The sequence below is a fragment of the Callorhinus ursinus genome, unplaced genomic scaffold, assembly GCF_003265705.2.
Source record: "Callorhinus ursinus isolate GAN/ISIS: 27379988/994484 unplaced genomic scaffold, GSC_fseal_2.0 scaffold38, whole genome shotgun sequence".
NCBI lineage: Eukaryota > Metazoa > Chordata > Mammalia > Carnivora > Otariidae > Callorhinus > Callorhinus ursinus.
The window spans coordinates 8,156,555-8,180,775 of record NW_027397100.1 but is presented as its reverse complement, the minus strand read 5'-3'; the positions used below and the strand labels follow the sequence as shown (position 1 = coordinate 8,180,775).

General features: G+C 49.2%; 2 protein-coding genes across 15 annotated transcripts; both read left to right on the top strand.

The window, feature by feature from the left end:
• The first annotated feature begins 1,367 nt into the window (after positions 1-1,367).
• Positions 1,368-15,723, top strand: LOC112827687 (lipopolysaccharide-binding protein-like). 3 transcript variants are annotated; one of them, XM_073880439.1, is made up of 8 exons: positions 1,368-1,564; positions 2,260-2,374; positions 3,655-3,783; positions 4,119-4,274; positions 8,392-8,455; positions 11,598-11,661; positions 12,806-12,897; positions 13,612-15,723. In XM_073880439.1, exons 1-8 carry the CDS (start codon positions 1,441-1,443, stop codon positions 13,840-13,842), a joined length of 975 nt encoding a protein of 324 aa, XP_073736540.1. In that variant the 5' UTR covers positions 1,368-1,440; the 3' UTR covers positions 13,843-15,723. The 3 variants fall into 3 exon arrangements, with proteins under 3 accessions (XP_073736540.1, XP_073736539.1, XP_073736538.1); XM_073880438.1 differs by having other exon boundaries at positions 13,576-15,723; XM_073880437.1 differs by having other exon boundaries at positions 12,806-13,667.
• A 17-nt stretch (positions 15,724-15,740) lies between these two features.
• Positions 15,741-23,057, top strand: LOC141370560 (lipopolysaccharide-binding protein-like). 12 transcript variants are annotated; one of them, XR_012374703.1, is made up of 4 exons: positions 15,817-16,030; positions 18,753-18,798; positions 19,729-20,909; positions 22,183-23,057. XR_012374703.1 is itself a non-coding variant. In XM_073880443.1 (4 exons), the coding sequence occupies exons 1-4, from the start codon at positions 15,881-15,883 to the stop codon at positions 22,192-22,194; spliced, it is 303 nt and encodes a 100-aa protein (XP_073736544.1). In that variant the 5' UTR covers positions 15,819-15,880; the 3' UTR covers positions 22,195-23,057. The 12 variants fall into 12 exon arrangements, 4 of the variants coding, with proteins under 4 accessions (XP_073736544.1, XP_073736543.1, XP_073736541.1 ...); XR_012374700.1 differs by having other exon boundaries at positions 21,781-23,057; XR_012374701.1 differs by having other exon boundaries at positions 15,818-16,030; positions 19,729-20,287; positions 20,833-23,057.
• Positions 23,058-24,221: the final 1,164 nt, after the last annotated feature.

Genomic DNA, 24,221 nt, shown 5'->3' with positions numbered 1-24,221 from the left:
TGGAATTTCATGTTGATTTGAGTCGGAGGAGATAGAAGCTGGCAGGATGCAAAAGAGGGTTGAGGGGTGCCTGGGTGGCTCAGTCGTTAAGCATCTGCCTTCGGCTCAGGTCATGGTCCCAGGGTCCTGGGATCGAGCCCCGCATCGGGCTCCCTGCTCCGTGGGAAGTCCGCTTCTCCCTCTCCCACTCCCCCTGCTTGTGTTCTCTCTCTCGCTGTCTCTCTCTCTCTCTGTCAAATAAATAAATAAAATCTTAAAAAAAAAAAGAGGGTTGAGAGCCAGACTGCTCACTGTACATCTTGTTATATGGATTGACTGTTGAGCATCGTTAATGTATTTCCTATCTGAAGAAAATTAAAGATATGATACAATACAATAAAAGGATTGTACAGCAGCTGCTGTACAATAGGGCTGCCTCAAAGCCTAGCCTCAAAGGATTGTACAGCAGCTGTGTGGAGCGCTGCTGTACAATAGACAGGAGTGAATTATTGACACATAAAATACCATGGATTCATCTCAAAAACATAATGCTGCGTGCAGCCAGCACGGTCAGGACACGCACTGTATGGTTCCATTCGCACAAAGTCTAGAACAGGAGAAATGAATGGATGGTCACAGAAAGCAGGTCAGTGGTTTTCGGGGTAGGAGGTGGGATCAGAGATCGGCTGGGAAGAGGCACGAGGGAGATTCTTGGGGTGATGCAAATGTTTTTATCCTGATGACGATGTGGCTACACGGATGTATATGTGGGTCAAAACTCCTTGAACTGTACACTTTAAAATGTCTGCATTTTATTGCATATACATTACACCTTAATAAAGCTGATTTAAAACAACGTATGCAAGAGAAAAAAATGCAGAGCCGTCCGGAGCCGAGAGTTGCAGAATCCAATTGTTGTATGTGTGGCCTGACTTGCACATGGTCTTGATGGTCTTGCACAGTGTAAGTGGGGACCGGCAGGTTCTGGGGGAGCCAGAGTGCGGGCTCAGCCAGACCTGGGCTGGTGGCAGGTCCAGCTGGAGAGGTGTGTCAGAGCCGGGTTGTGGTGGCCTCAGCTGCCACGCTGGATGTTTACATTTCAGTCTGTAGATAGTGGGGAGTGAATGGAGGTGTTCCACTAGAGAGAGGTGTTGTGGGGAGGCTCCCGGGGCAGCACCGGGCAGCAGAGCTTGGAAGAGGAACAGCTTGGACATGGCCCCACTTCCGCTACCCTCAGGCCAGAAATAAACCTCAAACAATTTCACAAGCAACCTTCTCTCCATCTCGAGTTGCTGAAAATTGGGCTGCCTCAAAGCCTAGAACCTCCCCCGCCCTCTCTCCCAATGGGCTCAGTTCCTCATCTGGCCACTGGCTTTATAAGCTCCTCGGCACTGCTGCCACCTTCAGCAAGGGAGGCTCCTACAGAAAGTGACCTCTGCCCGGGATGTTGCTGAGGACAGGATGATGGCCAGACTATACTGTGTGGTAGTCACCCTACTGCTGCTGGCAGAGGTCTCTGGGTTCGAAGAAGGGGCAACCAATCCTGGGGTTGTGGCCAGAATCACCAGAAAAGGCCTTGCATATGGTAAGGGGGGGGGGGGCGGGTGTCAGCCATTCCTCTGGTGTCCACTGTTGCCCACCAGAGTGGTGTGGTAACCAGGACAAGCGACCACAGGCTGGGATTCTGCCCCTGCCTGGCTCAGAAGCCTTGGATATGTCCCCCTCTGGGCTTCAGTTTCCTCGTCTTGAGTATCAGAGGTGAGGGACGGGACTAGACCAGCATTTTCCCTAGGGGGTCCGTGGACCACCCTGGAATTGCCGGGACATATGTTAAAATACAGATTCCAAATATCCGTCTCCTGTCAACTGAAGCTAAGCTTGGGAATCTGCATTGTGAACATATGGCCCTGGCAACAGTGAAAAACCTGAAGCTTTGACCACGCTGCAGGGAATGCATCCTCAAAAGCCTCACCATATTGTATCATTGCTTCCACGATCTTGTTGATCAACATAGATAAATAACACCCGCCATTTATCTGGCACTTTGAGTTCATGATCTAATTTAATTCTCACGCTCCGGTTGGTATCATCACTATGACCATTGTACAGTTGGGAGGAAGGAGTCTCAAGGAGTTTAAGGGTCTTGCTTGGGAGCACACCAAGAGGAAATGGCAAGTCCTACATTCAATCCCTGTCCGTGTGATTTCAAAGCCCGGCCACTCGGCTGTTGGACTTGGCTGCTTCCCACGGCATGAGTTGACTCCCACTATTTCCCCTCAGCCCGCCAACTCGGAGTAGCCATCCTGAAGAAGGAGCTGTCCACAATCAAGTTGCCTGATTTCTCAGGAAGCTTCAAAGTCAGCTGGATTAAAACTGTGAGCTATGACTTTTACAGGTAAGGTCTCTATTCTCCACCGTAGGGGCAGTGGAGGAGGCAGAATGGGGGCCTGGGTTCCTGGGGGAGGGGGATAAACATGGAATCATCACTTGGATTAAAGGCAAAAGGATCATGACCAACTCTTGTGGAGCTTCTGGAAGGTGCTATATGTTTCTTAAATCATCAGGATGGGAGGGAGAGCCTTGGAAGCCATTCACAGGCCCGGAGGTCAGTCCTGCAGAAACTAGCCCTAGATTTTTGCTCTGCCAGAGACCCCTGGCTACTCTCCTGATTGCCCAGATGAGGGACCTGCTTGAGACACACTATCCATCCCTCCAAAGCCTTTTAAGGGTCTGTAATGAAGGACTTTTAAGCTTTTCTGGAACCTGTTCGGACTTTATTTGCATACTGCTTCTTGAGGATAGCATCCACACATAACCCTAGTGAGGAATAAAGCAGCTGGCCTCCTGGTCCTGGTGAACCAGTCCCAGCTCCTCATCTCCCTCCTCATAAGGCCTAACTGACCTTAATCTCCCTGTAGCTTTTACACAGTCCATCTTAGAGTCTTCACACCTTACTCTTTCTTTAGCCATTCCTTGATTACATGGATTTTTCTTCCCCAGGCCCCAGTGGGTCCATAATAGGTTTTTGGGGATCATTTATTCATCCCTGATAGAAAAGGCTCCCTCTTGGAATCTTCCCAAAGTCTCTCAGGATAATTTCCTGAAGGCAGTGAGCAAAAAAGAGCTACTTTAAATTTGCACACACACACACACACACACACACACACACACACACACACTACCCAGGCCATGGCACTTAGAGGTCAAGGGCCCTTCCCACAACCCTAGAGCATCCCTTGCTTCTAGTTTTCACATTAGGCCACCGTGGTTTGTTAACACATCCAGATCTGCCACCAGCTGTGAGCTCTTCAAGGGCAGGATTTCAATGGATGTTTGTTGAGTGAACTAATGAGGGTTGATGCAGCAAGAGCCACAAACTCAAATGGCCACAAGGAGGGGCTGATGCAGATGAGTGTACCAGGCAGCGTGACTATACCCATCAAGGACCAGCCAAAAAAGCAGAATCCACATGAGGAAATTCAACGGGGGGAATCTAATACAGGGAATTTTCCTGAAAGGTGTTAGAACAACCAAAAAGCCAAATAGGGAACAGTGAAGCAGCCCAGAAATTAGCAACAACAGAAAGTCACTAACAACTCTAGAGCCAGAGCGTTTGCTCGGAGGACTAATATGTGCCTGGCTTTTCTGGGTTTGATATTCTGCCTTCTTCCCCAGACTGACGATCCATCGCTTCGAGCTCAGGAACTCGGATTTGAGGCTACGCCCAAGGCAGGGGGTCAGAGCATCCCTATCCAATAACTACATGTTTGTCAGTGGGAACTGGAAGGTGAAAAAGGCTTTCGTGTGAGTAGTACTTGGGTTAGGATGTCTCTCAGACAATCAGTCTACAAAGGAACCAAATCTGACCATCTCCACGTCTCCATTTATTTATCTGTAAAATGGGATTAATAATAACTCACCTTATTGATGCAGCTGTGGATTAAGTAAAATAACAGATATAAGGCATTTAGCAGTTTGCTTTTCCGGCACACAGCAGATGCTTAATAAATGCTGGCTGCAAAGTAGAGGCTCTGTTAGGATACACAGCTACTTAGAAGGGAACTGGAGACTGGTCTTTTTGCTTCTCTTCCTGGAGGTGACTGATTATACACCATTTGCTTCCCATAACTCCCAACCAGCACCCTAGATGGTACTTTCGATGTGAATGTGGATGGCATTTCCATCTCAGTCTCTCTGAACTTGGGCAAGGACCAGTCTGGACGGCCCACTGCCTCTGTGGCCCACTGCCGCAACTCCATTGGCCACATCAGCGTTGACATTTCTGGACAACTAAGGTAAGCAACTCCATGCACTTGCTGGAGATTGTCAGAGACGCCTCGGCATCCAGCTCACCCAGGGATGCTCCTGATGGGGCATAAGAGCAAGATTTAAGGTGCATCAAGATCAGAGGTCAGCCAACTAAAGGCCTACAGGCCAAACCAGTCTGTGTCATGTTTTCGTAAATAAAGTCACTGGAGCATGGCCACGCTCAGCGGCTCACATGCCGTCTGTGGCTGCTTTAGTCTACAACAGCAGAGTGGGTTACCTACGACAGAGACCATGTGGCCTGCAGAGCCCAAAATATTGACTGTCTGGACCTTTAAGAAAAAGTCCGCTGGGGCGCCTGCGTGGCTGTGTCGGTTGAGCATCCGGCTCTTGTTTTGTGTTTTCAGCTCAGGTCATGATCTGAGGGTTGCAAGATTGAGCCCTGCATCGAGCCCCATGTCAGGCTCAGCGCTCAGCACAGAGTCTGCTGGAGATGTGCTCTCTCCTTCTCCCTTTGCCCTTCCTGTGGTGGTAATAGCTCCCTACTGTCGGGTGGGGGGCAAACAGAACAAATAGCCAATTGCCTCTTTGCTGGACATGTATTTGCTGGGTGACCGTGTTGGGGGGAGAAATGTCAGCAGAAAGGTGGGGCCCTCTAATCCTGTCAGTTTCAGGGGAATTTATATTTTGGGGAACCCAGAGACTTAGCTGTGCATTTACTCAACTGACAGATGTTTTCGGCACAATACTAGAGCCTTTGAACTTAAGGCTGACATTTGGAAAAGGAAACTTTTAGTGGAGACTGGATAGCTTGAAACCACTGTGTTGTTTTAACTGGGTGAGCATAATGTCCCATTTCTCAGAAACAAAGCCATGAAATTCTGTGTGGTTAACACACACACACACAGTGGAGATGGACACAGTGGGGCCAGAAAAACATTTTTGCTCGTTCGTTAGGGTGGTCATAGCTGCATAGTTGGGTGCTATTGCTATGGACACAGAAGCATGAACACCCAGGGTCTTGACCAAAATAGGGAATTGCTAGCCTTAGTCATCCAGTTAACAAATATTTATTGATGCCTATTATTTGTCAGATCCTGAGCTAAATGTTTGGAATATAAGACGATGCAAAAGAGACAGGGTCCCTACCTTGGTGCAATGTATATTCTAGTGGGGGAAGGAGACATAAAGCATTGTAATATATATTGAATTACCTTCAACATAGTTGCGATAACATGCTTATAAAGAGAGAGTCCAGATGTTATGAATGTAGAGGGTTTACTTAACATTTGGAGCAGAGACAGTTTCTTCAAGGAAAGGATATCTGAAATGAGCCTTGAATTTTAGCACAAGAGGAGGAGAGGAGAGCTTCTCTGGTGCAGGAAGAAACATGTGCAAAGATCCTGAGGCATGAAAAGCCTGGGCTTCCCAGGAAGCAAGCAGAGGTCAGTGTACCTGATGGGGTGGTGATTAATTAGAAAAAGTGAAGAGAATAGTCAGGAGCCAAACTCTAGTCTTTATCCTGAAGTGAGGCAGCAGGAAGCCACTGGAGGATTTTAAGAAAGGCAGGGATATAATCAGATTGGCTCCAGTAAAAAATCACTTCCTTTAGAGGAGATTAGAGCAGGGCAGAGTGAGTAAAGGGAGACCCGAGAGGGGAGAGGCAGTTGTCCAGGCAAGAGATGATGATGCTCCAGGGGCAGGTGATGGCAGCAGAGGTGGGGGGAAGTGCTTGTGGCAGATTTAGAAGATTGGACTGAATTTGGGCAACAAGAGGAGGAATGGGGCCAGAATGACTTTATGTAGCCTGTGATCCATGGAAAGTTTCCTACCGCTTCAGTCTGTTCTACTTTAGCTCAATGTTGGAAGGGTACCCAGAGATGTTGGAGGAGACAGACTTTTCTAGAAGCAACACCCCCACCCACAGCTGTCAGGGACTCCAGCCATGGTCTCTAAAGTCGGGGTCATTCAGACCTACCCAGGGTCCAACATTCAGCCAGTCTATGAGTCTTGGGCTGGCTCAGGGCACAGAACCCTGGAAAGTTCAAGATGTTTTCTGCAGAACCCCAGAAAATACCTGTGTCTAATTTTACTGCATGTATTTATAATATACATACATTTATAATACACATCACTCAATCAGCAAGTATGGAACAGTAAAGAAAAATTTGTGGGAGAAGAAAATTTTACCAGACATAATTCCACTAACTTAGTTCACTTATTTCCCACAACCTCTTACCCTCACCCCAGTTGAGAACAGTGTGCAATGTCTGTTCTGGGCCATGATTCTCCCCGAGTGCTATCTGTGGTGGGGAAGAGTCTCTGAGGGCAGCTTTACCTGAAGTGGGTTAGACTCACATCATGCGCTCCATGAGCTTATTCACCAGCGTCCCCTCAACACCTAACTCAGTGCTCAGCTGGTTGAAGGAGCTCAGTAAATGTTTGTTGAATGAATGAGTGAGTGACTACTTGCTAAACTGCCAGGTAGGTTGTTCTGTGGATTTTGTAGGTTATAAAGAATAGGCCTGACTCCGCTTCGTTCTCTTTAATGAGGTATAAATGACATGCAGCACCACAGTAGTTTCAGGTATATGACACAGTGATGGGATACTTGTAGACATTGTGAAATGATCAACCACAATAAGTCGCATTAACATCTGTCACCAGGGGCGCCTGGGTGGCTCAGTCATTAAGCATCTGCCTTCGGCTCAGGTCATGATCACAGGGTCCTGGGATCGAGCCCCGCGTCAGGCTCCCTGCTTGACGGGAAGCCTGCTTCTCCCTCTCCCACTCCCCCTGCTTGTGTTCCCTCTCTCGCTGTGTGCCTCTCTGTCAAATAAATAAAATCTTTAAAAAAATAAAAATAACATCTGTCACCATGCATAGTTAGAAAATTTGTTTGTTGTGATGAGAACATTTTAAGATCTACTCTTAGCAACTTCCAAATATGCAATACAGTATTATTAACTGTAGTCACCAGGTTGTATATCACATCCCCAGGACTTATTTATGTATAACTAGAAGTTTGTACCTTTTGACCTCCTTCACCCATTCTGGCCTCTGCCCCTGCAACCACAAATGTGTTCTCTGTATCTATGAGCTTAGTTGTTGTTGGGTTTTTTTAAGATTCCACATATAAGTGAGATCATGTGATATTTGTCTTCCTCTGTCTGACTTATTTCATTTAGCATAATAGCCTCAAGGCCCATCCATGTTGTTGCAAATGGTAAGATATCCTTTTTTTAAAATTTTTTATTGTTATGTTGATCACCATACATTACATCATTAGTTTTTGATGTAGCGTTCCATGATTCATTGTTTGTGCATAACACCCAGTGCTCCATGCAGAACGTGCCCTCTTTAATACCCATCACCAGGCTAACCCATCCCCCACCCCCCTCCCCTCTAGAACCCTCAGTTTGTTTTTCAGAGTCCATCATCTCTCATGGTTCGTCTCCCCCTCCGACTTACTCCCCTTCATTCTTCCCCTCCTGCTATCTTCTTCTTCTTTTTTTTCTTAACATATATTGCATTATTTGTTTCAGAGGTACAGATCCGTGATTCAACAGTCTTGCACAATTCACAGCGCTCACCATAGCACATACCCTCCCCAATGTCTATCACCCAGCCACCCCATCCCTCCCACCCCCCACCACTCCAGCAACCCTCGGTTTGTTTCCTGAGATTAAGAATTCCTCAGGTAAGATATCCTTTTATATGGCTGTCTAATATTCCTCTGTGTGTGTGTGTGTGTGTGTGTGTGTGTACCACATTTTCTTTATCCTTTCATCCATTGATGAACACTTAGGTTGTTTCCATACCTTGCTTATAATAATGTTGCAGTGAACATGGCGTTGCAGAGATCTTTTCAAATTAGCATTTTCATTTTCTTCCAATAGCTACCCAGAAGTAGAATTGATAGATCATATGGTAGTTTTATTTTTAATTTATTGAGGATCCTCCACACTGTTTTCCATACTGGCTGCACCAGTTGACATTCCCACTAACAGCATACGAGAGTTCCCCATCTGGTTGGGTCCCTTCATGGGATAACATGGGGGAAGTTCAGATCCATGGGTAGCCCTCTGTTTGGGAGTCCTAGTTAATCATAAAGTGAATCCTGATCCTCTTTCCTCTTTCTTCCAGCTGGATCCTGAACCTCCTCCATAAAAGAATTGAAAACAATTTCAAAAATATCTTGGAACAAAAGGTAAACAAAAGGTTAAGTAGATTTGTGATTAATACAAGGATCATTGGCAATTACATATTTGATATTTGGAAACAGCCTTGTCTCTTAAATACACTGTCAATTGAATTTGCTTAGTAAAACTTGCTTCATTCATGGTGCAAAGGCCAACTTCAAGGCTTTCCCAAGTTTGTATGACCACATATGCTAAATTGGCATTTGGAACTGGCAGAGTGTTTGATATCTAGCTGTAGATAATGTTACAGAGATACAGAGAAGTGACTTTGAATCCTTCTCTCACACCATACACAAAATCAAGTCCAGGTGGTCTAAGGATTTAAATGCCGAAACAAATCCAAAACTTCTTAGGAGAAAATCTATGATATCTTTCTCACTTTGAGGAGAGGAAAATATTTCTTAAATAAGACTAACCCCCCCCAAAAAATACACAATATTGAGAACAATAGTGGGGCTGGCCTCTCACCTCTGGAAAAAGGCTTGGAGGCAAAGAGTGCCTCTTCCATTTGCCTGGTGTGTATCTTTGGGCACAGTGATGGACCCCCTGGAGCCTCACTCTATTCATTTGTAAAATGCGGACAAGGACCCCTACCTTGAAGGGGGCTGGCAAGGATTTGATGCAATAACCACTTAGCAGCACCTGGCACACAGGCTGTGCTCAGAGCACTCACCAGTACTGCAGAGTCATTTCTCCACCACATTTCACCTCCTAGAATCTTCGCTCTTGAGCACATGGGTTCTGCAGTCATGGGTTTAAATCTCAGCTCTGCCCCTTTGCTGGCTGTGATGCCGTGATTAACTGGCTTACCCTCTATGAGCCTTGGGATTCTTGTCTGTAGAACAGGAATAATGACGGCATCTACCCTGCAGGGCTGTTGGGAGGACTGTATGACATCATACACACAGGCCCTGAGGAGTGCCTCATACAGAGGAAGGGCAGAGTCAATGGCGCAAGGTTATTTGCATTGTCATTTATGCACCAGTAACCCTGGGCAACAGGCTGAGGCCAGAGGCAAGCTGTGGTCTCTGCCCTACAAATATAGGAAACATGGTCCAGAAAACTCTGGATACCATGTGTCCAGGAGGGGTGGGGTGGGTGTCAGAGAGGCTGAGCCCGAGGAGTGGTCAGTTTCAGGGGATGGGGGCACTGACTATGGCCCTCATGGGGCTGAGAGTGCGAAGAGAGCCATGAACAGAGAGAGGACCTCTGACTAGGGGACGTGGGGTGATGAAGTCAGGCCCCCGAAGGGCTGGTGGCCTGGGTGGCGCTGCCCTTACCTTGTGCCCCAGGAGAGGCCAGGTCAGGCCCACCTAACACAGGCTGGCTTGGTGTTTGCACAAAACGTTGGTTCCCAAAGTGGAAAAGCTTCCCCCAAAAGAAGTGTTGATTTTAAGTGATGTGGAGCTTTGGTACTGCATCATGCAGAATGACAGAATGAACAAGACATCGCCTTTGCAATCCTTTTTCTCTTTCTTTTTACACCAAAGAGAAAGTCTCAGTTTGGGGCCGATGTATCCTAAACACTTTTAACAAAAAAGGGGCATTACCCAACTAGGCAACCCTATCTAGCCTGGCTTCCAGGATGCTTTTTCAGTCCCTTGTATTCTTTTTACCCCCAGTTATATCGTGTTTATGCCAAGGGATGCCAGTTTTCTGTTGACGAGTGATATGAAGTTCCTGTATTTTTTAAAAAAATTTTTTTTAAGATTTTATTTATTTGACACAGAGAGAGACAGCGAGAGAGGGAACACAAGCAGGGGGAGCGGGAGGGGGAGAAGCAGGCTTCCCGCCGAGCAGGAAGCCTGATGTGGGGCTCGATCCCAGGACCCTGGGACCATGACCTGAGCCGAAGGCAGACGCTTAACAACTGAGCCACCCAGGCACCCCAAGTTCCTGTATTTTTTATTAAATGAATGTGATTTTTTAAAGGCCACTGGACGTTAAATAGTTGGTACGTAAGTGAATAGGTGAGAAAGATAAAGTCATAGAGATGGTATAGGAATAGCTGAAGTTAGGAAATCACAAGACAGGGGACTTCTGGGATCTCCCAAGCCAGAACTCTTTTTTTATTGTTATGTTAATCACCATATATTACATCATTAGTTTTTGGTGCAGTGTTCCATGATTCATTGTTTGTTCATAACACCCAGTGCTCCGTGCAGAACGTGCCCTCCTCAATACCCATCACCAGGATAACCCATCCCCCTCCCCCCCTCCCCTCTAGAACCCTCAGTTTGTTTTTCAGAGTCCATCATCTCTCATGGTTCGTCTCCCCCTCTGACATACTCCCCTTTTCTTCCTCTCCTGTTATCTTCTTCTTTTCCTTTTTTCTTAAAATATGTTGCGTTATTTGTTTCAGAAGTACAGATCTGTGATTCAACAGTCTTGCACAATTCACAGCGCTCACCATAGCACATACCCTCCCCAATGTCTATCACCCAGCCACCCCATCCCTCCCACCCCCCCACCACTCCAGCAACCCTCAGTTTGTTTCTTGATGTACAGAAGAGCAAGCATGTTGGTGGCCGGCTGAGGAATGGGATTCTCACGAGAACTTCTCACTAGTCCTTCTGGCTTTGCTTTGGGGCCCTCTGGTGGCCCTAGTCAGTAAGGCCTGCAGACCAGGCACCACGCTCCTTAGGATGCCTTATTCCCAGATAGCCAGGAGCCTGAACAGGAAGAGGAGAAGGGGCTGAGGAACGAGGTGATGGGGCCTCTGGTTCAAGAGCTGCCTCCTACACCTGGAAACTCTCCAGCTTTGCCCCTAGGCTCTCTAATAAATGCGTTTATGTGCTATACGTCTTGCCGCTTAGCTGCCAAGATATTGAACTGAAGACCATGACAATAGCAGACCCCAGAGCAGTGCCAACTTGGCCACCATTCACTTGTAATGTGGGTTCCAGAAAAGTCTAGGCACTTAAGCTGGGCCCATGTATGTAGCCCAGTCCGAATGGGACAGTGACCAAGCGCTGTGTGTTGACGGAGGTAGTGGCCCCTTCTCCCTTTCGACCTGCTCTTTCACCCCTCACACACCCGCCTACAGGGTGAGGAGAAAAGCCGGGTTTCTTGGAGGGCGGTGGGGGAGGGGCAGGGCCCAGAAGAGAGGGAGAAGGGAACTCACCTGACTTTCTCCCCCACTTTCGGCAGATCCGCGAAATGGTCAGGAAGTCAACCACCTCTCACCTGGAGCCCTATCTCCGGACTCCGCCAGGTTTGGAGGCCCCCTCCTTTCTCTGGGTGCCATCAGATGCCATGACACCTGTTACCCCCAGACCCATGACCACCATCATCTCAAGAGCCCCAGGAGAACTTTCCCCATGGAGTACCTCTCCATCCCATGGAGCTGGATATGGGGTGACCACCTCTCTTGGAGGTCTGTTCTGGAGATAGGGGAGTAAGGTGACTGAGTATCGTGACTCGGAAACATGCTGGGAGCGCGAGGTAGGCAGAGGATGACAAGCATATGGGAGAAGCACGTGTTGGCTCTTTCCTGGCTGCTTTAACAAAACAGGGATGCTCTGAAATCCCTGCGTAAGGCCAGGGATCCTCCCAGCCCTGTCCCTCTGGCTGCCACAGGGACCTTTTACAATCACACATCAGGTCAGGTCTCCCCCTGCTCTTGGAACCCATCGAAGACTCCTCTGACTCTCAGAACACTGAGCCCCGCTTCGAGTGACAAGGCCTTGCATGGTCCGGCAATGTGGCCGGCCACACAGTCCCTATATGCCTCCAATATTGCTAATTCCTCTAATACACCCTCTATGCTTCCACTCTGGTCCTACAGCTACCAGACCTTTACATATGTCATTCTTTCTGCCAGGAATGTCCTTCCCCCACATCCACCACCCTTCACCCAGTCAACACCCACTCCACCTTCAGATCATCCTTCAGATCACAGCCCAAGCAACACTTCCTCTGACTCCCTGTCCGAATCAGGTTGCATTCCCCACCCCCTGTTATATGGCTGACATCATCCTATGGATTTATGCTACCCAATAGAGTTGCTATTTTACATTTATTTGCTCAAGTATTTGATTGTCTTTTCCTTTCCTCCCCCTCCGCCACACCCTGGACTCTCAAAGGACAGGGATTCCGACTATCTCACTCAGCTGTTTCATCAGCCCCTTACATTGTGCCTGGCATATAGCAGGTGTTCAGTAGATATTGAATGAATGAGTGGATGAATACAGCACTCTCTTTGTGACTGAAGGTACCATAGATCAGCCCCAGCCCCATTTCCATTCTCCAAAGACAACAGTCCATGTGAAAGGAGAGCCCAGGAATTGTGCGGTACACAACTCACTCAACTGTGTTTGACTGCCCTATTCATAACACTTCTCTTTCCTGTTCCACAGTTAGCTCAAGGATTGATCAGGTTGCCGGCATTGACTACAGTTTAGTAGGTGCTCCCAAAGTGACTTCTCAAGTCCTAGACACACCCTTCAAGGTAAGCTGCTGTGGAGAAAGGACCTTAGAGCTAAAGACTGGCAGAAAATCAGTCCTACCTCCCAGAGTTGGCTCCTACCCTCCTTCCCTAATCCATCTGCCCCTAAAGTTCCCATCCCTGGCCAGTGCCTACACCAGCAATAGGAAACTAATATGCCCCCTCTTTATTTCAGTCTCTTCCACAGTTCCCTGGTGGCTGAGCAGGTCCGGGAATGCCATCTTCCTCCAATTTTGTTTACTTAGCAAACACTTAATATGCTTCTTACTATGTGCCAGATGCTGAGTATTTGTACAAACGTTCACTTATATAAATTTTATGCCACCTCTATGAAATAGAAGCCATTAGCCTCATCCTCATCCTGCAGATGAAGAAGTTGAGGCACGAGGAAGCTAGGGACCTGCTCAAAGTCCCAGCGCTAGGAAGTGACAGTTAATCTCTAGAGTCCATGCTTTCCACCACCAGGCCACATCCTGAGCCCTGGAGAGCACAACACGTACCTCCCCAGCCGACACTGTAATGGGGGTTTCAGGCAGCTGTCAGGGTCTAAATGTTGTGGGACCGGAAGTGGGCCCCAGATCCACATTCTAGAGAGGAGCCACCACCTGGACCACCGTGCAGGGCACAGGAGGCTTCCCCAGGCTTGCCCTAGATGCCTCTTCTTGGCACCCTCTCTGGTAGGAACCTTGGGAGGGCGATGTGTCCTTCTGTCTCCAGGGTGAATTCTTTGGCCAAAACTGGCACTCCCCAGCCCTCTTCGATGCTCCGCCCATCAGGCTGCCCGAGAAACATGACCACATGGTCTACTTTGCTGTCTCTGAATATGTCTTCAACACAGCCAGCCGGGTTTACCACCAGGCTGGGCTCATGAACTTCACCATCCAAAACCACCACGTGAGTAGGGGAGGGAGAAGGCTGGAGGTGGGGGGGATTGGTGGAATCCCATGAGAGAGCATCAGGCTGGACCATAGACCAAGCTTGGGGGTTTTCAGGAGCCAGGGAAAGAATGTATAATCTGAAGCCTGACAAATATGGGTTCAAATCCAGGCTGTGCATGTGGATCCCAACAGTGCCTAGTCCCCAGGGATCGTGTGAGAGATTGTCTGATGAGAGCTTGGTGTCTGATGCACGATACATATTAGCTATTATCGGCAATACTTTAAAAAACTACAACAGGCTCTGCGGTATCCTATCAGGTCCTCCAAGCAGCAGATGCCAAGGCGGCACTAGACTTGGAAGAGATGGAGTAGGGGAGCCCCCGCGAAGGATAAAGGGGAGAGAAAGGAGGAGTGGGAGGGGAGTCCTGAAACCGTGGAGGAGAGGGAGGCAAGCACACTGGGCAGAAGGGCCGCCCCGCAGGTCTGAGAAGGCTCTGCTCAGCTGAGGGAGGGCACAGAGCAGAGCCTGCTGCTCAGAGGAGCTCCGGAGCAGGCAGAAATTGGACGAGCCTGGCTCCAGGCTAAAATCCCGTGCGTGATCTTTCCAGCCTGACCACAGGCAATTGCAAAGTCTTGACCTGGCGGGTCCTCCCGGACTAGATTTGCTGCCGGGCCAGTGCTCATCAGTGTCTGGAGGGAGCTGTGGTCAAGGACTCAAGCCTCTGCCCCATCCCCTCCTCAGACTGGGGCTGGCGGTGCTCTTAGGCTTATCTGCATGCCAACCCTAGACACCTCGTTCAGAGGCCTCCTTAGGGATGGGGCTAGTGGGGGCTCCCCAGATGAGACTGCTCTGGTGCCTCTGCTGAGATCCCCTGGCTGGGGCCTGGAGGACAGCTTTCTCCAGTCTGACTCGGTACTCAGTCCTATTCTACTAGCCCTCCTCGCCCTGGGTCCATAAAACAGCAGGAGCCTTTTCTTTGGGGCTCCTCTGGCAATATGGTGACCCCCCTCCTCCCCTCTGCTGATGCATCTGACCTCACGGATGCCAGGCCACAGGGGAAATGGAGTAGTGGGGGCCGGTACCCTTTCCTGTTTAGCCTCTTGCTTACACTATCGTGGTAAGTGGATGAGGGCTTGTGACTTTCAGTTTGGCTCATAGTCTTGATCCTGCCCGTGATCTGACAAAATTCTCCAGCGCTACACCCCGGCTGTGCTCAGTCAGGGGCTGGAGGCTGTCTGGAAGAGCGAGGCCCCAGCATGAATGGCTGTCAGCCAACTGCCCTTCTCGCAGGGGACCCCCCCCCCGAAGGGAGGTCTGAGCCATGCACCCCCACAGCCAAGCACTATAGGAGCAGCCCGGGTAAAGAGGGGATCTTGAGGGAGGAGAGATCAAGGAAGGTGGGCTCTGTGCAGGTACAGGCAGGGCTTGCCAAGCTGGGAGATCAACAAGTCAGAGGGGCGGGTTGAGAACAGCACCAGGAGAGAGGGTTTTTGGGGGGGCAGACACCAGGAGAGAAGTTTGGGGGGCAGCCATATCTGGAAGTAGATTCAATCCAGGTTGTGGTGGTTATGAGCTCTCACTGGCTCTTGAGGGGAGCATCCTAAGAAATAATAAATAACAAAAGCAGACAGTAACTAAGTATTTACTGAGATTCCAGGCACTGCGCTTAGCGCTTTACCCATGCACTGTCTCATTCAATCCTTGCCCATGCTGCATGGTGAGTGCTATGATTATCATCCCCATTTTACAGATGCAGAACCTAACAAAGCTTGCCAACAAGCAGTCAGCTAAAAAAATGGCGGGAGTAGTATTTGAACCCAAGCTGTCTAACCTCAAAGTCCACATCTCTAGCTACCATGTGCTGCATCTCAAGTAGCCTCTTGCTTCTACTGCAGATTCCCCCTGGACTCTCCAATCCACCTGCACACCAGCTCATTCCGGGCCATTATTCCTCAGGTAAGACCTCTGAACACTCATCACAGAGAATTTGACCTAGACCAAATGTGGAGATTGTAGTTGCACATCAGTGAGCTGTGCAGAGACTTTTCTCCTGCCCTCCCCCTGAGCCTCTGCCCTCTTTCTCCAGCTGGCTAGGTTGTACCCCAATATGGAGCTAGAGCTTGAGACATCACCTGAATCAGCTCCATTCCTGATGTTCACCTGTGGGAGTGTGACCCTCCTGCCGGTGATAGACATCCAGGCCTTTGCTCTCCTGCCCACCTCCTCTGACCGCAAGCCACTCTTCCAGCTCAGGGTGGTAAGTCTCATCTCTGGGTTACATCTGCCATTGGGTAAGCCCCTCTCTCCACTGAAGGACTGGGAGACTGACTTCTGCCTGCCCGCAGAGTGAGGGAAACTTGCATTCCTGGCCAGAACAACCAGGCTTCCCAAGGGCAGGCAAGAAAATCCTGAAAGGCAGAGAGAAAAAGGTAGATCAGCCAGGGGCCTCCGGATCTAAGGAATAACATGATGATGAGCTCCCTGGGGTTTCTTTTTGCCCTGCATATTCCAATTTGGGGCAACCCAGAAACACCAACAGGCACGAACAAAAAACAGCCCCAATAACATCCTCCTCTCTCTAGCCAAAGGACCAAAAAAGGGGCAACCTAGTAAGATAGAAAACTTGTAGACAATCAATAACTGTGCTACTAAAGACAAACACCAGAGAAAAAGCTATGGCCCTAACCCCACCCAGGCCAGTAAAGCCTGACTGGGGATCTGAGACTTACACTGGCATGAAGCTGTAACAATATGCCCCGACATCCCGGCTGGGGGTGTCAGTGGAACAGAGAAAAGAACAAATTAATTAAGATGTAGAACAAAAGAAATTACCCAATCTGAATGAATAGCCTGAAAAAATGAACAGAGCCTCAGGGACCCGTGGAACTACAGCAAAAGATCTCATCTTCCTGTCCTCAGAGTCTAGGAGGGGAGAAATTGGGAGTGGCTGGAAAAAGTACTCAAAGAAATAATGTCCATCATCTGGTTCAACCCCACCCCTCGACAGGCCAGGCTTCATCCTCACACCCAGCTATCAATTGGTGGTGTCTTTAAAGTTCCCTAAGGCTCAGGGACTCTCTACTTCTCTTAGTAGCATGCTTCAAAGTTCAGTCATGCTTACTGGTGGACGGCCTCCCTATTAGAATGTTCTGTGTCTTTAGCTTGAGCTTATTTACCCCTCTTGATGCTTCCATTATAATCTCTAAAACCTTAGCTCACCTTTCCTAAAGTTAGCTGTGGGGCCACCAACATGCTACATCCTCAGCCCATAATCCTTGGGTAGCTGCTTTTCACCCACATGTCCCACATCTGGCTGTGGTTTCTATTTCTGAAGATCTGTCTCCTGGACTGGGAGCCAACAAGATTTCTACGTCCCCTGAGAGTCTGGGTTATCCCTTTTTCTTTTCTAGACAACGAACATCTCTGCCACCATCAGTGTGAACTCCGATAAGATTGTTGGTTCAGTGACCACAGGAAGGTTAGAGGCCATGGGCAAGGGGAGGAAATGGGGTAGGTTGGGGATAACCCAGCAGGGACCAGAGCATCTAGTCTGTTCTCTGATAAGGTTGGCATTGACCCTTGGGGACAGAGATCTCCACTGGGGCTGGCTTATCCTCTAATCTGTGTGCCCCTTTGGAAAGGCATATTGACAATGCCTCAGCTGAACTTCTGCAAAGGTATTACTGAGGAGCCATAATTTGGTTGGAAGACATGGGGCTTTGCGAGGACTTTATATATAAGATTGAGAAAAACCTGTCAGTACTGCATATCAGAAAGGGAGGAGATTTTAGATGGAGGATTAAAGGTGCCCCCCGAGCCACCCCTTGCTGCCCGGACACCCAGTCAGCAGGCACATACTCAACCAGGGAGCCAGTGGGCGGGAGGGACTATACCGCCAGGGGGTATAGGGACTATACCCCTTCTCTGGGGCCCTAACCTGTGCCCCGTGTCTCACCCACTCTGGGTGCTGCCCCTGGCTGAGGAACAGGTGCAGTGGGCGCAGAGGAATTAGTCAGAGGAACTAATTCCTGGCCTCAGGTTTAGATACCTGTTGGCTGAGAGAGTGCACTGACTCCATTAAAATGATCATCTCCTTGAGAGATCTTTAAAAAGAGAAGCTAATGTTGAGCTTGTGGGAATTTTCTGGAGGTCCCAGAATTTGAGTTTATGCCTCAGCCTGGCTTGGGGGGTATGCAGTATCTGAGAGGACAGCAGAGAGCTTGGACTATGGAGAGACAGCAAAATGAGGCGGACAGAGGAGGACCTCACAAGGTGGTTTTATCAAGGAATTAGCAAAACTACTCTGCCCCATGAGCAGAGAGCAAAAGATCGGTCCAGGGCAGTTATAATCCCTGAACAAGGGAGCCAGGCCAGCAGCCAAGAGGATCAGTGGGGGCAATTCAGGTTTGGCTTCTATAGTGACAACACCAGAGGTCCCCTGGTGTTGTCCTCCACCTTCCTTCCCTCCAGCGGGTACCAGCTGTTTGCCAGCATCACGCAGGGGCTCTCCCTCCTTTTGTTATTGTCTATTCCCACATTATGCAAATAATGCGTGCTCATGGCATGGAAATTGCAAAAGTATTAAAAAAAATCCCTCATAACCTTGCCACGTAGAGACTATCACCACTAGTAGTTTCATGTTTCCTTCCAGCCTTTTTTTTTTATACACTTTTACATCATTGGACATACAGAGCACGACTTTTTGCATCCCACTTTTTCCAGTTAATATTTACACCATCCTAATGTATTTCAGTTATTGAAGATGCTCAGCAACCATAAGTTGCAGCAATGTCACTTCTTCTTAAATCACTGTGCATGCTGAAAGCGTTAGATGCACAAGCACCCCATTGCAGAGGAACCCTTGGGCGCCCAGCCCCCAGAAATGGCCTTGCCCGTAAACGCTGTACTCCCCACTGGGGTAACTGCGAGGAAGTAGCAGGCTTGGGGTGACTGACCCATGCTTCTCTTTCTCCACGCAGTAAGCTGAAATTGGAACTGAAACCCCCCAACATCCATTTCATCAACGTGAGTGCTTTTCTCCCAGCACCTCTTGGGTATCATCTCCAAAGAGGGCTTCAGGGGGCTCCAGGAGAAGCTCCAAGGCTCTCTGAGAAGACTGTGCTGCAGTCTTGCAGAAGCGGATGCCATGTCTGAAAGTTAATCATCTGAGAAGGGCACTGTCTGAGGGCTAACGGGGAGACAGGACAGGGACATTAAGAGCACAAGCTTTGAAGGAAGATAGATCTGGGATCTGACACCAGCCATGCCACTTGTTACTGTGTGACCTTGGGGAAATAGCTTAACTTTTCTGAGCCTCAGTTTCCTTGACTGTAAAATGGGAATACACGATTTCTACTTCAACCACTTCCAATGGGAACTGTAACATGAAACGGGGCAGTGGATTTAGGAAGACACTTTGACAAAATTCTTCACACGTAGTAAGCTCTAAGTTTATGCTTACTATTGTAATAATAGTGGCCCGGGTGCACAATGCCCTACCCAAAGCCCTCAGGGCTGATGGGCTTCAGAATTAAGAATTTATGAGAGGTAATTTGGAGCATGCATGCATCATATGTGATATAACTCTTCCAGCAGGATCTGGGGCAGCACTCTATAATCAGACACATTAATACTTCTGCAACAGAATTTAAAAATATCCACACAAAGTGGAATAAAGAAATACTAAATATCCCCATGGCGATTCAGGTCATATTTTTCCATAAAATGAGCTTGTACGTACTGATGGAGAATGAAGTCCAGAGATTGGAGTTGAGGAGATTGTGGATAAGGAGCTGTCTACCTTTGCTGGTGACAGTCACAGTCAACCCGTTTTGTAAGTGGGTTGGCATGTAGGTGTTTCTGGAGGCAGGGGGCCAGCGAGACGTTGTTCCCTCAGACTCCTGTTTTCATGCATGTCTCGTTTGCTCCCTTTACTCTGCCTGCCCCCCACTCCAGGTGGAGCTGATGGAAGCCATCTTCAATTACTATGCGCTCCACACATTATACACCTCTCTCAACGGTAAGAATAGCTGCTACTGGGGCACCTGGGTGGCTCCGTCGGTTCAGTGTCCTACTCTCTGTTTTGGCTCAGGTCATGGTCTCGGGGTCCTGGGATCGAGCCCCGCGTCCGGCTCCGCGCTTAGCGCAGAGTCTGCTTGGGATTCTCTCTCTCTCCCTCTCCCTCTGCCCCTCCCCCTGCTCGCGCGTGCGCTCTCTCTCTAAAATAAATAAAATGAAATCCTAAAAAAAAAGAAAAGAAAAAAGAATAGCTACTACTGACCAGTGCAAATGTTCAATTCTACTCTTTCTGTAGGATTCATGGATCAGTCGGCCAGTCAACAAGCTGAGCCCCTCTTCTGCCCTGGCTAGGGTCCTGGCAATCCGTGAGCCCGCCCTCATAGAGCTTACGCTCTGTTGGGAAGGGAGACATGTTAACAGGCAGTGACAAATGCTGTGACAGGAAGCACAGGGGGCTGCAGGAGCTAGGAGGGGGCACTGAACATGACTCCAGGAGGTGAGGGTCAAGTTGAGTCCCAAAGCACAGGGAGTTAGGCCAAGGGAGAAGGGGCATTCCAAGCTGCACCTGGAGAACACCTGGAGTTAGTACCCCTGGGTTCTGGTCCAGGTTAGGTCACTGACTTGCCAGGTGACCTTGATGGAAATAGTGCTTGGCATGGTGGCTGCCTGAGAACCTGGCCGGCCTCCTCCCATGCCAGGGCCTTCTCCGCCCGGCCTCACCATCTGCCTTTTACCACATGAGATAAGAGCAGGGCAGTTGTCCTGGAAAAGACAAAGGGGAGGAGATGGTGGTCCTCGGGTGAGTGTCTGGTCAGAAGCACTGCATGCCCCATCCCAGGCCCCTTTGGCTGGTGGAGGCTGGCTGTCCACATCTGTCCCCTCCTGAAGAAGCTGCGTTTACCAGGCATTCCTCCAACAGAAAACCAGCCCTGAATCCAATAGCCGACCACATTTCGAAGTAGCCCGCCCTCTCACTGGCCATAAGCGTGTGTCCCCAACCTTCCCTGTCCAACCCGTGTCTCTCTGCTCTTTATCTTCCAGCAAAGCTTGAGGAGGGCTTCCCTCTCCCTCTGCCAAGGGACACCCACCTCAACAGTTTGGAGCTCCAAGTCCATGAGGTCAATGAGACGTGGGGTCTGGGTGGGAAGCTCTAAGACCTCCTGGGAGGGCTGCTTCGGGGCTGGTAGCATTAGGGGGAGCCCCTGACTCCTACTCACATCCTGGACCTAATGCTCATCGGAAAAAATATTTTAAATTTTGGAGCACAGATGGCAAGTGTTGATTGTGTGGAATCTTGACTTCCACATAAGCTCAGTTTCCAGTAATTCAGTTCAATCACATCAACTGAATATCAACAGTGTGCAGGGCCCATTAGCCACGTATGGCAGGAAGGGGTCAGATTAGATGCACCACTTCTGGGTCAATGAGCCAGAAGCTCCTGGGTGGTGTGAGAGTGTCCCCGGGGACACCAGCCAGCCTTACCACCTACAGCAGCAAGGCCTGGTCCTGGAGCAAAACTGACCAGGCCTTTTAGGGCAAGCAACACCTCAGGAGCAAGGACAGGGACAATGACAGTTCACTCTATAACTCCAGAGGTACCAACGTCTTCACTGCCCATAGTATATTCTAAGGTAATCCTGGACTACATCCTCATAAACTAATTATGTGAGGGGGTAAATTCTGGCAGCACCCAGACGTGCATTGTTCTCCTGGGAGAAACAACTTTTGGAGGGGGACAGTGACATTCATGCGTGTCTTCCAGAAATCAGACTATTGGGAAATGCAAATAAATTCCTGGGGTCAGGCAGCTAAGAGGGACAGTGTTTTCTAAAGCCCTCCCAGGCCTGAAGGCTGGGTTTTTGCCCTGACCTGGTTTTCGGGTCAAGTGAGAACTTGCCTCTCCCACTGAAGCTTTCTCTTTCAGGGAGCCCCATGCTCCGCGGCTCAGAAAATGATCTTTCTGGTGGGTCCTTTTTGCCTCCTCTCCAGAACTTCTTGCTCTTGGGGGCCAACCTTGATTAGGCTGAACACTGAGGAAGGAGCAACGTGGCTGGAGGAGGGGACGACATCACAGCTGGGCCTGCCCCTGCCCCTGCCCCTGTAGGGGTCCGAAGGTTGTGGTCACTCTGCCTCCACCCCCATGAGGACCTCCTCCACATGGACGCTCGTCACCGGGGAGCCTGGGACACCCGAACACACACCTGACCGTGGCATGCCTTCCCCGCCTTTCTCTTCCTCTTTCCTGTCCCCTTCGCAGCTGTCCTTAGCCTTACTCTGGGCAGCCTCTAGAATAAACTTCAGTGAGCCGTGTCCAGTCACCACAGAGCTCAAAGCACCCTGCTCAGCATTCAACATGAGCTTAGTCGTACGTGTCCTTTGTTGTGGTTACAGGAGCAGAAGTGAGACAACGTGCGCTTAGAGCCTTGTGTTGCTGCTTCCTTGGTGCATAATATTTATCGAGATGGGAGCAGAGACCACCCAGCCGCTATATGAGTTCCACATTTATTCAACAAACCTCGATCTCAATTTGCTAATGATCGTCCGGCACTGGCTTCTGTCTCTGGGCTTGGTGCTGCGGGAGGAGGGTGTCAAAGAGAAGAAAACACATGGTCTCTGTCTTCACCAAGCTTACGGCCAAAAACAGGGGCCAGAAGACTTTTTCTATAAAGGGCCAGAGAGCAGATCTTTTAGGTTTTTACCACACATCTAGTCTCCGCCGGGAATACTCCTCACGGCCACTGTAGCAGAGAACAGCCAGACAGCGAGCAAGTGGGCGTGGCTGTGTCCCAATAAAACTTTGTTTGCAAAAACAGACAGCAGGCCAGATCCAAGCCGCGGACCACGGTGTGCCCACCGGTGGTCTAGAAGAACACATAGGATTTATGCCGTGAATACAAGCCTGGTTTTCAATTAGGAGATGTGCTAACATATCCTACCTGGGTCACAAGAGTAATAAAGAGCACAAGCTGGAGGCAAGTCTGGCCTGCTTTCAAATCATGGCTCCCTCTCCTTGGCTCTCCATGATTCACGAAATCTCTCCGAACCCCCGGAATCTTCAGTTTCAATATAGCACGAGCAGTGGCCAAGGACCAGGCCACCCGAAGCCTTCTGCTCAACCTTAAACGTGTCGAATGACTTAGTTGTACTTGTCATTTGACGTCATGACATGGGGAAGGCGGGAGGTTGAAATAAATTATTTGGAAAGTGCTCAGGGCAATTCTTGGCCCGTGCTGCGCCAGATCAATAAACTAGCGCTGTCATCATCATCCACTCCTCATTATTAAAGACCACTTCATATACTAGGAGAGTAGGATGACAGATTTTCAAATTTAAAAAAATCTGTCTTGCACCGTCAACCAAAATCATACCTATGGTGAGATCACAGAGGTGTTGCGTTTTTTATCTTGGAAGGCCCAGGAAATGAGCCAGGAATGTCTGATGACCTTGACCAGGAAAACCCAAGGTGTCTAAAAGTGAAGACGCGAGATGGTCAGCCGGGATGGTGAAAGAGAATGAACCGAAGTGAAACATTATCCTGGAATGCTCAGTTAATTATCAGAGTTACGATTTTCCCTGTAGATTATTCTATCTCCTCTGTTGCCCTAATCATCGGCTGTTGGAGAGCAACTAGCAACTGTCCAGCCTCCTCCTCTGCCCCTTCCTTCTCTGTTTCTGCAACCTCACACCCACTCTCCTTCCGCTGGGGGAGCACAGTTCCAGACCTACCCCCGAGCCATGCCTGCTCCCATCTTCCCCTGTGGGTGTGCAGGGTTGCCACATATGGTCATGCAGGCCGTGCACTGCACAGCTCTTGAGAGCACCATTCACATCGTGGTCTGTAGCCGAGATGCAGAGATGGTGAGACATGCCATAGAAAAGGCTTGATTTAAGCCAAGGTTCCTCAACCTCAGCATGATGGACATTTTAGGCCAGATAATTCTTTGTTGTGCGGGACCGTCCTTTTACATTGTTGGATGTTTAGCAGCTTCCAGGCCTCTACCCACTAGATAGGGGCACACCACCCCACACACACAATGGTGCCCACCAAAAACGTGTCCAGACATTGCCAAGAGCCCCCTGCGGTGGGTAAAATAGCGCCATGTTAAGGACCGCTGACAAAGGAAAGATGTTCTCCCAGCATATCCTACTCTGGTGAGAGCCCTATGTTAGCCCATCCTAGGGGAAGACAGAAAGTTCCAGCCTTGCCCCAAAGTGGCTGGTCTCACTAATAAAGCCACCGGAGAGTATCTTAAGGGCAAAGCCCTTGTGGATTTTTTCTAGCCCCAAGATGTACTCTAAGTAGAAAATAGCTAAACTTGCTGAGAGCCAAACGTGTGCAAGGCTAAACAGAAATCTAGGTTTTACAAGAAGTGTGGGGGCTCTCCAGGAAGCATGGCCCTGGACCACAATGTTTGTGCCCCTGAAGCATG